Below are 14,199 nucleotides of genomic sequence, written 5' to 3'. Positions count from 1 at the left end.
CATACACCAGGAAGCGTTGTGCGGTAAAGCCTTGAAAATGGAGCATGTAATGAGCATCATCACGCGCACAGTTAACTTTATCAGAGCCAAAGGTTTGAATCACCGCCAGTTCAAGGCATTTCTGACGGAGTTAGAAACGGAGCATGGTGATTTGCCTTATCACACAGAGGTGCGATGGCTAAGCCAGGGAAAGGTGCTTCAAAGATGTTTCGAGCTTCGTGAGGAGATTTGTCTGTTCTTGGACAGCAAAGGGAAAGACACAACACAACTCCGAGACGAAATGTTTCTGTGTGAAATGGCTTTTCTGTGTGACATTACGAGTCATCTGAATGCAATAAACTTGCAGCTGCAGGGTCGGGATCGTGTCATCTCTGATATGTACAGTACAGTGAAGGCATTTAAAACCAAACTGACTCTGTGGGAGACGCAGATGCGGAAAGAAAATTTGAGCCACTTTCCCAGCTGCCAGACCATGAAAGAGAAGCTCTCTACCAGTGCGTTCCCGAGCACACAGTTGGCTGATAAAATAGGTATGCTTGCCGCTGACTTTCGACGCCGATTTGCTGACTTTGAAGCACAAAAAAGCAGGTTGGAACTGCTCGGTAACCCATTTGCTGTTGACGTGGAAAGCTCACCACCAAACCTCCAAATGGAGTTGATTGACCTCCAATGCAATGATGCACTGAGGGCAAAATATGCGGCAGTGGGTGCTGCGGAGTTCGCCCGTTTCCTCCCCGGCACAATGCCCCAGCTGCGCATCCAGGCTGCTCAAACGTTGTCTATGTTTGGCAGCACATACCTGTGTGAACAACTGTTTTCTTTGATGAACCTGAACAAAACATCACACAGAAGTCGACTTACTGCTGAACACCTCCACTCAATTCTGAGGATTTCTTCAGCTCAGAGCCTTACCCCGAACATTGATGAACTTGTGGAAAAGATGGGACACCACCAAGTATCACCCTCAACCTCAAACAAGTGAACATTACTGTGCAATCACATATTTAGAGTTTTTACTCAGTTCAAGTTTAAAAGTTAAAATTTAATATTTGTTTTCACTGCATGTTACTTCTCCTTAAACAAAGTGTTGTTTTTGATTAATAGATTTTTGCACTTTATTTTTTTGTATTTCAATCCAATTATATTTTAAAAATATTTCAGTTGAGTGGATGATAGAAAATTGCTATTATTGTTTTTTCTTTGAAGTAAATTTAGCCCACTTTTGCTAAAATAGAAAATATAGTCTACTGATGGTGCCTTGAATACCGGTTTCTTTCATTTAATGTTCATGTTATGGGGATATTTATATAAAGGAAATTTGTCTTTTGTGTCTGTTGAAAATTAAAGATTACTGACAGAGCCATAAGAAAATATTGCTTTATTTATCTGATCATATTGTAATATATTTGTTAGGTTTTCAGTAGGTTCAATTAGGTTCACTAGACTATATGCGTCATTTAAAATTTTTTCAATGAACATTCGAACAGTCCGGCCCTCGTCTTGTAGCTGATTTTTTTATTTGGCCCTCCGTCCATTTGACTTTGACACCCCTGCTTTAAGTCTTTACTGAAGACTCATCTCTTCAGTGGGTCATATGATTGAGTGTAGTCTGGCCCAGGAGTGGGAAGGTGAACGGAAAGGCTCTGGAGCAACAAACCGCCCTTGCTGTCTCTGCCTGGCCGGTTCCCCTCTTTCCACTGGGATTCTCTGCCTCTAACCCTATTACAGGGGCTGAGTCACTGGCTTACTGGGGCTCTCTCATACCGTCCCTGGGAGGGGTGCGTCACCTGAGTGGGTTGAGTCACTGATGTGGTCATCCTGTCTGGGTTGGCGCCCCCCCTTCCCCCCTCCCTTGGGTTGTGCCGTGGCGGAGATCTTTGTGGGCTATACTCAGCCTTGTCTCAGGATGGTAAGTTGGTAGTTGAAGATATCCCTCTAGTGGTGTGGGGGCTGTGCTTTGGCAAAGTGGGTGGGGTTATATCCTTCCTGTTTGGCCCTGTGCGGGGGTGTCCTCGGATGGGGCCACAGTGTCTCCTGACCCCTCCTGTCTCAGCCTCCAGTATTTATGCTGCAGTAGTTTATGTTGCAAATTAATGAGAGCCAGAACTTGCTCCAATAAAATGGGGCTAGGGTCAGTTTGTTATATCTGGAGTACTTCTCCTGTCCTATTCGTTGTCCTGTGTGAATTTAAGTGTGCTCTCTCTAATTCTCTCTTTCTCTCTCTCGGAGGACCTGAGCCCTAGGACCATGCCTCAGGACTACCTGACATGATGACTCCTTGCTGTCCCCAGTCCACCTGGCCGTGCTGCTGCTCCAGTTTCAACTGTTCTGCCTTATTATTATTGGACCATGCTGGTCATTTATGAACATTTGAACATCTTGGCCATGTTCTGTTATAATCTCCACCCGGCACAGCCAGAAGAGGACTGGCCACCCCAAATAGCCTGGTTCCTCTAGGTTTCTTCCTAGGTTTTGGCCTTTCTAGGGAGTTTTTCCTTGCCACCGTGCTTCTACACCTGCATTGCTTGCTGTTTGGGGTTTTAGGCTGGGTTTCTGTACAGACCTTTGAGATATCAGCTGATGTACGAAGGACTATATAAATAAATTTGATTTGATTTGACACACTGAACTCTATCTGATAAGTATAGTATGACTACCTAGTCATGTATCACAGACAGGATTGACAGAATATATATTTTTAATATCAAATGTCTAAGGTACTGTTAGAACAGAGTAATTCATTTCTGTGGGGGTGTCAAATTTGAATGAAAAAATATGTCAAATCAAATATGACTCAGAAGTGGATTTGTTTTTCTTTGTGAGAACATAAAACAACAGAGCTGAATATTTTTGACAGACTAGTTGTGAGCCCTGGGGTATATAGTGTCTGTTCATTACGTTGCTGCATATTCAGTCTACTCTGAATGGCGTGTGTCCACATGTAGTGTGTGTTCTCACCAGAGTACTGCTGTGGTGCTCCAGCTTGTTCTGGCGTCCTCCCCTTCTCTGCTCGCGGCTGCGTGGTTTGCTGTGAGGGGCCAGCAGACCGGCCTGGAAGATGGTCCTGGGAGAGGGTCTCTGTCTCAGACCCGAGCCAGACTCCGAGCCCCCCACTCCTGCTACCTTGGCCTTCTGCTGTAGAGAAGACAAAGCACTGCTAAACCATGGTTGACCAACTCCCTGCCCAATCTGGCTGACCTTTGGACCATCATAAGAAGGTTCATGTCCATTCCTGTATCCTAATTCTACAGCGCACAGTGTCTGGCTACGAGACAACATCATCACCGTTCAGGTTTTGTTGATGAGATGGGGTTCAATACAGACTAACAGCAGGGCTAACTGGTTCTCCTGTTAGGATCATCACTTTGAGCACTACGTATTTGTGCAGATAGTGTTCTCCTGGCATTCGGCAAACCCAGATTCGTCTGTCGGACTGCCAGATGGTGAAGAGTGATTCATCCCTCCAGTGTTTCCACTGCTCCAGAGACCAATGGCGGCGAGCTCAACACCATTCCAGCCGACACTTGTTATTGCGCATGGTGATCTTAGTCTTGTGTATGGCTGCTCTGCCATGGAAACCCATTTCATGAAGCTCCCGACGAACAGTTATTGTACTGACGTTGTTTCCAGAGGCAGTTTGGAACTCGGTAGTAAGTGTTGCAACCGAGGAGAGATTATTTTGACGCGCTACGCACTTCAGCACTCGGCGGTCCCATTCTGCCAGCTTTTGTGGCCTACCACTTCGCGGCTGAGCAGTTGTTGCTCCTAGACATTTCCACATCACAATAACAGCAATTACCAGGGCAGCTCTAGAAGGGCAGAAATTTCACGAACTGACTTGTTGGAAAGGTGTCACGTTAAAAGTCACTGAGCTCTTCAGTAAGGCCATTCTACTGCCAATGTTTGCCTACGGAGATTGTGTGCTCGATTTTATACACCTGTCAGCAACGGATGTGGTTGAAATAGCCAAATCTACTAATTTGAAGGGGTGTCCACCACAGGAGGTTGCTGAGGGGAGGGCGGCTCATAATAATGGATGTATTTTATGCCAATCCACATATTCCGCTCCAGTTATTACAATGAGCCCATCCTCCCCAATTAAGGTGCCACCAACCTCATGTGGTGTCCACATACTTCTGTACATATAGTGTACCTTGAGAAGCAACTGCTCTCGATGTATCCCGTCTTGATCCCGCAATCTTTTGTCTCTTATGTAGCAGGTGTAAAAGAAACACAGACCAGACAAGTAGATTATGGTTGGATTGGATTATGGTCATTGTAGTTCAGTATCACGTATTCTGCGCTAAACTATGCAGAACATTGGCCTGTTGGAAACTACAACCCCATACAGTTTGGGCATGATCTGATTTATTTCTAGAGAAACTGCAGCACAATTTGCAGAGTCTGGTGGAGTAGAGTGTTGGGCATTGTGTGTGTGTGTGTGTGTGTGTGTGTGTGTGTGTGTGTGTGTGTGTGTGTGTGTGTGTGTATCTACATGTGTGTATCTATGTATGAGTAAACTGTCCGCACGCATGTGTGTGTATGTGGGTCTATGTAGTGTGAATACTCACCTCACTATAGGAGGAGTCCCAGCTGCAATCTTCCTCCTCAGAGGACCTCTTCCTGGTTCTCTTCCTGCTCCCAGACAACTGGTTAACATCTGAGTCTGGGGAGAGAGATGGTAGGAGAGAGAGCAAGAGAGAGAGAGAGCGAGAGAGGGAGAGAGAGAGCGAGAGAGAGAGAGGGAGAGAGAGAGAGCGAGAGAGCGAGAGAGAGACATGGTGACTAATGAAAACACAGGGTACAGAGAGTGTGTGAGAAGTTTAGGCTTGAGAGGTGAGAGGAAGCTGCTACTTAATGCGGTAGTCAAGTGTAAGGTGAGAATTTGGTCAAACGAATCAAATAAAGCCCTTTGTACATCAGCAGATGTCACAAAGTGCTTACAATTGAAGTCGGAAGTTTAAATAAACCTTGGCCAAATATATTTCAACTCAGTTCTTCACAAATCCGGACATTTAATCCTAGTACAAAAATCCTGTTTTAGGTCAGTTAGGATCACCACTTTATTTTAAGAATGTGAAATGTCAGAATAATAGTAGAAAATTATTTTTCATCACATTCCCAGTGGGTCAGAAGTTTACATACACTCAATTAGTATTTGGTAGCATTGCCTTTAAATTGGTTAACTTGGGTCACACGTTTTGGGCGCCTGCCACAAGCTTCCCACAATAAGTTGGGTGAATCTTGGCCCATTCCTCCTGACAGAGCTTGTATAACTGAGTCAGGTTTGTAGCCCTCTTTGCTCGCACACGCTTTTTCAGTTCTGCCCACAAATGTTCTATAGGATTGAGGTCAGGGCTTTGTGATGGAAATTCCAATACCTTGACTTTGTTGTCCTTAAGCCATTTTGCCACAACTTTGGAAGTATGCCTGGGGTCATTGTCCATTTGGAAGAGATATTTGCGACCAAGCGTTAACTTCCTGACTGATGTCTTGAGATGTTGCTTCAATATATCCACATAATTTTCCATCCTCATGATGACATCTATTTTGTGCACCAGTCCATCCTGCAGCAAAGCACCCCCACAACATGATGCTGCCACCCTCGTGCTTGTCACACTGACCATTATTTGCATTGTTTGTTTCTATGTTTTGTTTGGTCAGGGTATGGGCATTCTATGTTACATGTTTAGTTTGTCTGTTTCTATGTGTTTTGGCCTGATATGGTTTTCAATTAGGGACAGGTGTTTGTTGTTGTCTCTGACTGGGAACCATAATTAGGTAGCCTGTTTTGTATTGTGGTTCGTGGGTTATTGTCTATGTGAAGTTGCCTGTGTCTGCACTCGTTGGTCATAGCGTCACGTTCGTTTTGTTGTTTTTGTTTAACTGTTCTTCGTGTTCTTCTTTCAATAAAATGTTTTCTAATCACGCTGCGCTTTAGTCTCCCCATTACGACGATCGTGACAGTGCTTCACAGTTGGGATGGTGTTCTTTGGCTTGCAAGCTCCCCATTTTTCCTCCAAACATAACGATGGTCATGATGGCCAAACAGTTCTATTTTTGTTTCATCAGACCAGAGGACATTTCTCAAAAAAAGTATGATCTTTGTCCAGTAGAAAACCGTAGTCTGGATTTTCTATGGAGGTTTTGGAGCAGTGGCTTCTTTCTTGCTGAGCTCACTTTCAGGTTATGTCGACATAGGACCTGGTTTACTGTGGATATATACTTTTGTACCGGTTTCCTCCAGCATCTTCACAAGGTACTTTGCTGTAGTTCTGCGATTGATTTGCACTTTTTGCACCAAAGTACGTTCATCTCGAGGAGACAGAACGCGTCTCCTTCCTTAGTGGTATGACGGCTGCGTGGTCCCATGGTGTTTATACTTCCCTTGAAACACATCCCCAGGTACACCTCCAATTGACTCAAATTATGTCAATTAGCCTATTAGAAGCTTCTAAAGCCATGACATCATTTTCTGGAACTTTCCAAGCTGTTTAAAGGCACAGTCAACTTAGTGTATGTAAACTTCTGACCCACTGGAATTGTGATACAGTGAAATAATCTGTCTGTAAACAATTGTTGGAAAAATTACTTATGTCATGCACAAAGTAATGTCCTAACCGACTTGCCAAAACTATAGTTTGTTAACAAGACATTTGTGGAGTGGTTGAAAAACAAGTTTTAATGACTCCAACCTAAGTGTATGTAAACTTCCGACTTCAACTGTACATACTGTATGCGGCTACAGTAAAAACGACAACACGATATACAGAAAATAAGGAACTTACTTTGATAGGAACGAACACATGTCCAAAGTTATTATGTGTAAGGAAAAAAATAAGGATAGGCAAAGCGAGCGCCAGCAAGAAAACATTCAAATTCTTGCAAGACTGTGCAAATATAGTCATACTTGATCAGCACAAACATGAGTGAAGTACGGTGGGTTCTCCTGGAAGAGAGAAGTTTATCTGGCTCAGTAAAGCCTCAAACATAAATTGTGAATTAATGAGGAGGGAGGACACACCTCAATTCAAACTGTTGTTAGAAAATACAACTTGTTCGAAAATAATTTGAAATTGACAAGTTCAAACATAGCCTATAGATAATTAGCAGGAAGCGCATGTTAAACTGTCCTGTTGCGTAATAATCATATTTTGGAACAGTGAGTGAATTCTGACATCAAGTGCATTAAAAAACTCACACTGTTAGAGATATTTGGAACTCACATGTGAAAAGGTTAATGCGTTTGAGCCAACCATTTGCACACACTGTATATAGACTTTCTTTTTTTATTTTGTGTTATTGACTGTATGCTTGTTTATTCCATGTGTAACTCTTGTGTTGTTGTTTGTGTCGCACTGCTTTGCTTTATGTTGGCCAGGTTGCAGTTGTAAATGAGAAGTTGTTTTCAACTGGCCTACCTGGTTAAATAAAGGTGATTTTTTTTTAAAATCAGTTGTGTTGTGACAAGGTAGGGTTGGTAGACAGAAGATAGCCCTATTTGGTAAAATACCAAGTCCATATTATGGCAAGAACTGCTTAAATAAGCAAAGAGAAACCACAGTCCATCATTACTTAAGACATAAAGGTCAGTCAATGCAGGAAATATCAAGAACTTTGAAAGTTTCTTCAAGTGCAGTTGCAAAAGCCATCAAGCAACTATGATGAAACTGGCTCTCATGAGGACCGCCACAGGATAGGAAGACCCAGAGTTACCTCTGCTGCAGAGGATAAGTTCATTAGAGTTACCAGCCTCAGAAATTGCAGGACTATCCTGATAATTCCTACAAAGATTTTCAATGGGGTTGAGATCTGGAGACTGGCTAGGCCACTCCAGGACCTTGAAATGCTTCTTACGAAGCCACTCCTTCGTTGCCCGGGCGGTGTGTTTGGGATCATTGTCATGCTGAAAGACCCAGCCACATTTCATCTTCAATGCCCTTGCTGATGGAAGGAGGTTTTCAATCAAAATCTCATGATACATGGTCCCATTCATTCTTTCCTTTACACGGATCAGTCGTCCTGGTCCCTTTGCAGAAAAACTGCCCCAAAGCATGATGTTTCCACCCCCATGCTTCATAGTAGGTATGGTGTTCTTTGGATGCAACTCAGCATTCTCTGTCCTCCAAACACGACGAGTTGAGTTTTCACCAAAAAGTTATATTTTGGTTTCATCTGACCATATGACATTCTCCCAATCTTCTTCTGGATCATCCAAATGCTCTCTAGCAAACTTCAGACGGGCCTGGACATGTACTGGCTTAAGCAGGGGGACACGTCTGGCACTGCAGGATTTGAGTCCCTGGCGGCGTAGTGTGTTACTGATGGTAGGCTTTGTTACTTTGGTCCCAGCTCTCTGCAGGTCATTCACTAGGTCAACCCCCCCGTGTGGTTCTGGGATTTTTACTCACCATTCTTGTGATAATTTTGACCCCACGGGGTGAAATCTTGCGTGGAGCCCCAGATCGAGGGAGATTATCAGTGGTCTTGTACGTCTTCCATTTCCTAATAATTGCTCCCACAGTTGATTTCTTCAAACCAAGCTGCTTACATATTGCAGATTCAGTCTTCCCAGCCTGGTGCAGGTCTACAATTTTGTTTCTGGTGTCCTTTGACAGCTCTTTGGTCTTGGCCATAGTGGAGTTTGGAGTATGACTGTTTGAGGTTGTGGATAGGTGTCTTTTATACTGATAACATGTTCAAACAGGTGCCATTAATACAGGTAACGAGTGGAGGACAGAGGAGCCTCTTAAAGAAGAAGTTACAGGTCTGTGAGAGCCAGAAATCTTGCTTGTTTGTAGGTGACCAAATACTTATTTTCCACCATAATTTGCAAATAAATTCATTAAAATCCTACAATGTGATTTTCTGGATTTTTTTTTCTCATTTTGTCTGTCATAGTTGAAGTGTACCTATGATGAAAATTACAGCTCTCTCTCATCTTTTTAAGTGGGAGAACTTGCACAATTGGTGGCTGACTAAATACTTTTTTGCCCCACTGTATGTGATGTCAGGTCAATTACAGTAGTTGTTTAAAAACAGTAAAATAACCTACATTTCTGTTCATCACTTAGCTCTACTGTAAACCAACTAGAGAGCTTAAAATATTTTAAATGTCCCTTTCCAGTCTTGCTGCCATGCATGTTTGCTACTATCAGTGTTGTATGTGTTCCTGACCTGCAGGTGAAGCAGCGTCTCCGTTTTGCTTGGGGCTGAAGGGGGAGGGCGGCTCAGCAGCGGTCAGCGGGCTGTTCTCATTGGTCATCTCTGCGCCACTGTCGTTCTCTGATGGTCCCTCGGCTGCAGGAATGTCCCCGTTCACCTCAGCCTGGGGACGACAGAAGATGTGCTATCAACTCAGTTAAAAAAAACAGCAAAACAGTCCAAACAAACCACCCCAAACAGCAGCCAACTACCTATAGACCAGTCAGCTTCCATCACAAACCACCCCACCTAACATAACACTTAACATAACACAACAACAATTGTCATCAAAAAAGCTTGAAGCATTCATCAGAAAACTTGCATATTAGCAAGTCAAGCTACGGGCAGTAATTTTCTGTCTATGTGTGCTTTCACTGTGCACAGTATGTAAGAAATGATGCAGATTCAGAAATGGTGTCAGTCTCGTGGCAAGAATCAAACGTGTATGGACTGCTAGATTTGAATGACTCAGCTGTGGTGCCTGTGTCCCACTTCAGCACTCATCTCTTCCCCTTGAATTACACCCTTTAATCTAGAGACAGCCAGTAAAGGAGTGATGAAAAATTAGGCGGTCTCTCTCGCCGTGGCTTCAATAGCATTGTGGGTCTATAAATCACATGACCCAGCGTCCTCTTTGCTAATTCTGCCACTAAGACAACACTACAGTTTTTCTCAATCGCGTACAAGCATTTTTGGAACAATGCTGTCAATTTTCAAAACAATCCAATCTGTGTTTTTTTGCAAGACAGTACATGTGTTTTCCAAATGAAGTTGTCAAAATTGCAAATACATTCATCAAAACAACACGACTGCCAGCAAAAAGATTAACGCAACCATATTTATCTCGAGTCCAAGCAGACAGAACAGAAAGTTAGTCTGTGTTTAAAAAATCCCAGGAGATCAATACATTTTCTTTGCAGTCACTAATGATGATACAAATGTCTACCCCTGTTTGGACCCCAGGAAGAGTAGGTGCTGCCTTGCCAACAGCTACTGGGGATCCTAATAAATACTACTAAAAGTACAACTATGCAAAGATGAAGAATTATGGGCAATTACTCTCCCTTTATGCATATTTCACACAACAATTTCATACACATCAAATCAAATACTATTCCTGTAAAAACTAAAATAAAAAACAAGCACATCGTGTTCAGGATTCATTCATCTGTATCATCACAATCCATCAGCGAAAATGTTTTGCAAATTCGGCATGCGGGCAGCCAGTTGGGGAACCATGTACATGGTATGACATGTTATGACACTGACGGAATGATTTAGAATTCCATGCAGTAGTATTTACTGATTGCCTGAAACAATGAACACAATTGCACACCTTTATCTTCTGATTAAAACAATGTGTTAATATTCTGGGAACAAAACATTTAACACTGAATGTGTATTCACTGATAACATTTGCATTTAATGGACAGAGCTGGTGTAACTGAATCAGGTTTGTAGGCCTCCTTGCTCGCACACGCCTTTTCAGTTCTGCCCTCAAATGTTCTATGGGATTGAGGTCTGGGCTTTGTGATGGCCACTCCAATACCTTGACTTGGTTGTCCTTATGCCATTTTGCCACAACTTTGGAAGTATGCTTGGGGTCATTGTCATTGCCATTTCCGACCAAGCCTTAATTTCCTGACTCATGTCTTGTGATGTTGCTTCAATGTAGCTACATAATTTTCCTTTCTCATGACGCCATCTATTTTGTGAAGTGCACCAGTCCCTCCAGCAGCAAAGCACCCACACAACATGATGCTGCCACCCCCGTGTTTCACGGTTGGGAGGGTGTTCTTCGGCTTGCAAGCCTCCCCCTTTTCCTCCAAACATAAAGATGGTCATTATGGCCAAACAGTTCTATTTTTGTTTCATCAGACCAGAGGACATTTCTCCAAAAAGTAAGATCTTTGTCCCCATGTGCAGTTGCAAACCGTAGTCTGGCTTTTTTTTATGGCGGTTTGGAGCAGTGGCTTTTTCCTTGCTGAGCGGTCTTTCAGGTTATGTCGATATAGGACCCGGTTTACTGTGGATATAGATACTTTTGTACCGTTTCCTCCAGCATCTTCACAATGTCCTTTGCTGTTGTTCTGGGATTGATTTGCACTTTTCACACCAAAGTTCGTTCATCTCTAGGAGACAGAATGCGTCTCCTTCCTGAGCGGTATGACAGCTGCGTGGTCCCTTGGTGTTTATACTTGTGTACTATTATTTATACAGATGAACGTGGTACCTTCAGGCGTTTGGAAATTGCTCCCAAGGATGAACCAGACTTGTGGAGGTCTACAGTTTTTTTTGAGGCCCTGGCTGATGTCTTCTGATTTTCCCATGATGTCAAGCAAAGAGGCACTGAGTTTGAAGGTGGTCCTTGAAATACATCCACAGTTACACCTCCAATTGACTCAAATGATGTTAATTAGCCTATCAGAAGCTTCTAAAGCCATGACATCATTTTCTGGAATTTTCCAAGCTGTTTAAAGACACAGTCAACTTAGTGTATGTAAACTTCTGACCCACTGGAATTGTGATACAGTGAATTATAAGTGAAATAATCTCTCTGTAAACAATTGTTGGAAAAATGACTTGTGTCATGCACAAAGTAGATGTCCTAACCCACTTGCCAAAACTATAGTTTGTTAACAAGACATTTGTGGAGTGGTTGAAAAACGAGTTTTAATGACTCCAACCTAAATGTATGTAAACTTCCGACTTCAACTGTAAGTCAGGTAAAAAGGCAAGAAAATAATCACATGGTGCCATCTTTAATGTTAATGTTATTATTTACATTTTTATGCACACAAAAAGTACATAGTGCTGCTAATTGTTGTTTGTTTATTTAATTTGCTTACTTACGGTTGTGTTCATTTAAACCTACACTAGGGAAACTTTTGTTGGTTGTTGTTTTTCATTATAAAACTTGATGAAATTATTTCAGTATGTGTATCAGTACTTTTTGAACATTTCCAGCACATTTTAACAATACCGCAATAATACTGATAACCGTAATCATTTTGGTCACTATAATCGCGATATGAAATGTTCCTGCCATTTCATCTCTATCAATGGGTATGCATACTTTCTGAAGGAACTGTAAATCCCCCTCTGTAAATGGTATGTTCCCACTGCAATGAGCCTATACTCCAGAATTTGTTTATTGTTCCGATATTGTATATTCTGTATGATGTCTATGTTGGCTTTTGTCTGTATTCCGTTAGTATATTTTCTATTGCTGGTAGTGCCTTCTCACTAAGTCAAATTACGGGTGTAGGTAAATATACTTGGCGAATAAAGGTCATTCTGATTAGTAGCTTTGTAGTCTTGTGCGGATGGCATTTCTACGTAAAAAGACCCATGAGGATTAACATGTGAAATTGATAGGAGCATATCAAATTGGATGTAAAAATAAAGCTCAGTCTATATTTTGGGGAAATTAAGGCATACATTTTTCTAAAATGTTCCATCTTAAAAATGTGGAATGAGTAAAGGTTCATATGGAAAAGGGGTCTTAGAAAACATGTACCAGAAAAGGTCTCAAAAGGTATTTGAAATACATAACACAGTAATGTTTCATTAAAGACCCTTATCAACTAATATCAACACTGACATTTCATTTTGGAGAAGTTATTTGACTTCTGTAAGTTTAAGAAAAATGACCTAATGTCTTGTCATTCTGTTAGCAAAAACCCACATATATTTATGATCATTTTTGGGGGGGTTGTATCATTTGATTTACACAACACTTTGAAGATGCAACATATTTTTCATTGTGAAACAAACAAGAAATAAGACCAAAAAAACAGAAAACTTGAGCGCACATAACTATTCACCCCCCCAAAGTTAACATTTCGTAGAGCTATCTTTTGCAGTAAAAGGTGCAAGTCTCTTGGGGTATGTCTTTATAAGCTTGGCACATCTAGCCACTGGGATTTTTGTCCATTCTTCAAGGCAAAACTGCTCCAGCTTCTTCAAGTTGGATGGGTTCCGCTGGTGTACCGCAATCTTTAAGTCATACCACAGATTCTCAATTGGATTGGTTTTGCCTAGGCAAGGCATTTAAATGTTTCCCCTTAAACCACTCAAGTGTTGCTTTAGCAGTATGCTTAGGGTTATTTCCTGATGGAAGATGAACTTCCGTCCCAGTCTCAAATCTCTGGAAGACTGAATCTGTTTTCCCTCAAGAATTTCCCTGTATTAGCGCCATGCATAATTTCTTCAATTCTGACCAGTTTCCCAGTCCCTGCTGATGAAAAACATCCCCACAGCATGATGCTGTCACCACCATGCTTCACTGTGGGGCTGACCTTCTCAGGGTGATGAGAGGTATTGGGTTTGCGCCAGACATAGCGTTTTCCTTGATGTCCAAAAAGCTAAATTTTTGTCTCATCTGACCAGAATACCTTCTTCAATATGTTTGGGGAGTCTCCCACATGCCTTTTGACGAACACCAAACGTGTTTGCTTATTTTCTTCTTTAAGCAATGGCTTTTTCTCTGGACACTCTTCCGTAAAGCCCAGCTCTGTGGAGAGCACAGCTTAAAGTGGTCCTATGGACAGATACTCCAATCTCCGCTGTGGAGTTTTGCAGCTCCTTCAGGGTTATCTTTGGTCTCTTTGTTGCCTCTCTGATTAATGCCCTCATTGCCTGGTCCGTGAGTTTTGGTGGGCGGCCCTCTCTTGGCAGTTTTGTTGTGGTGCCATATTCTTTCCATTTTTAATAATGGATTTAATGGTGCTCCGTGAGATGTTCAAAGTTTCAGACATTTTTTTTATAACCTAACCCTGATCTGTCCTTCTCCACAACTTTGTCCCTGACCTGTTTGGAGAGCTCCTTGGTCTTCATGGTGCTGCTTGCTTGGTGGTGTTGCAGACTCTGGGGCCTTTCAGAACAGGTGTAAATATACTGAGATCATGTGACAGATCATGTGACACTTAGATTGCACACAGGTGGACTTTATTTAACTAATTATGTGACATCTGAAGGTAATTGTTTGCACCG

At 42.2% G+C, this 14,199-nt stretch overlaps 1 protein-coding gene across 6 annotated transcripts in view; it reads right to left on the bottom strand.

The window, feature by feature from the left end:
• Nucleotides 1-14,199, bottom strand: part of dnmt3bb.1 (DNA (cytosine-5-)-methyltransferase 3 beta, duplicate b.1) — a 62,456-nt gene that overhangs the window by 36,293 nt on the left and 11,964 nt on the right. For 3 of the 6 annotated variants that reach the window (XM_021566506.3, XM_090203455.1, XM_090203456.1), the window contains exons 3-5: nt 9,178-9,328; nt 4,572-4,666; nt 2,959-3,135 (exon numbers count right to left, since the gene is read on the bottom strand). In XM_021566506.3, the coding sequence (XP_021422181.2) occupies nt 2,959-3,135; nt 4,572-4,666; nt 9,178-9,328 (423 nt within the window). Of the gene's footprint in view, nt 1-2,958; nt 3,136-4,571; nt 4,667-6,788; nt 6,939-9,177; nt 9,329-14,199 lie in introns of those variants that run through there. The other 3 variants (XM_090203457.1, XM_090203458.1, XM_090203459.1) reach the window with 2 other exon arrangements.

The sequence above is a fragment of the Oncorhynchus mykiss genome, chromosome 16, assembly GCF_057628025.1.
Source record: "Oncorhynchus mykiss isolate SJ-2025 chromosome 16, ASM5762802v1, whole genome shotgun sequence".
NCBI lineage: Eukaryota > Metazoa > Chordata > Actinopteri > Salmoniformes > Salmonidae > Oncorhynchus > Oncorhynchus mykiss.
Note: the sequence above shows the minus strand (reverse complement) of the source record. Positions and strands in the feature narration are given on the sequence as shown.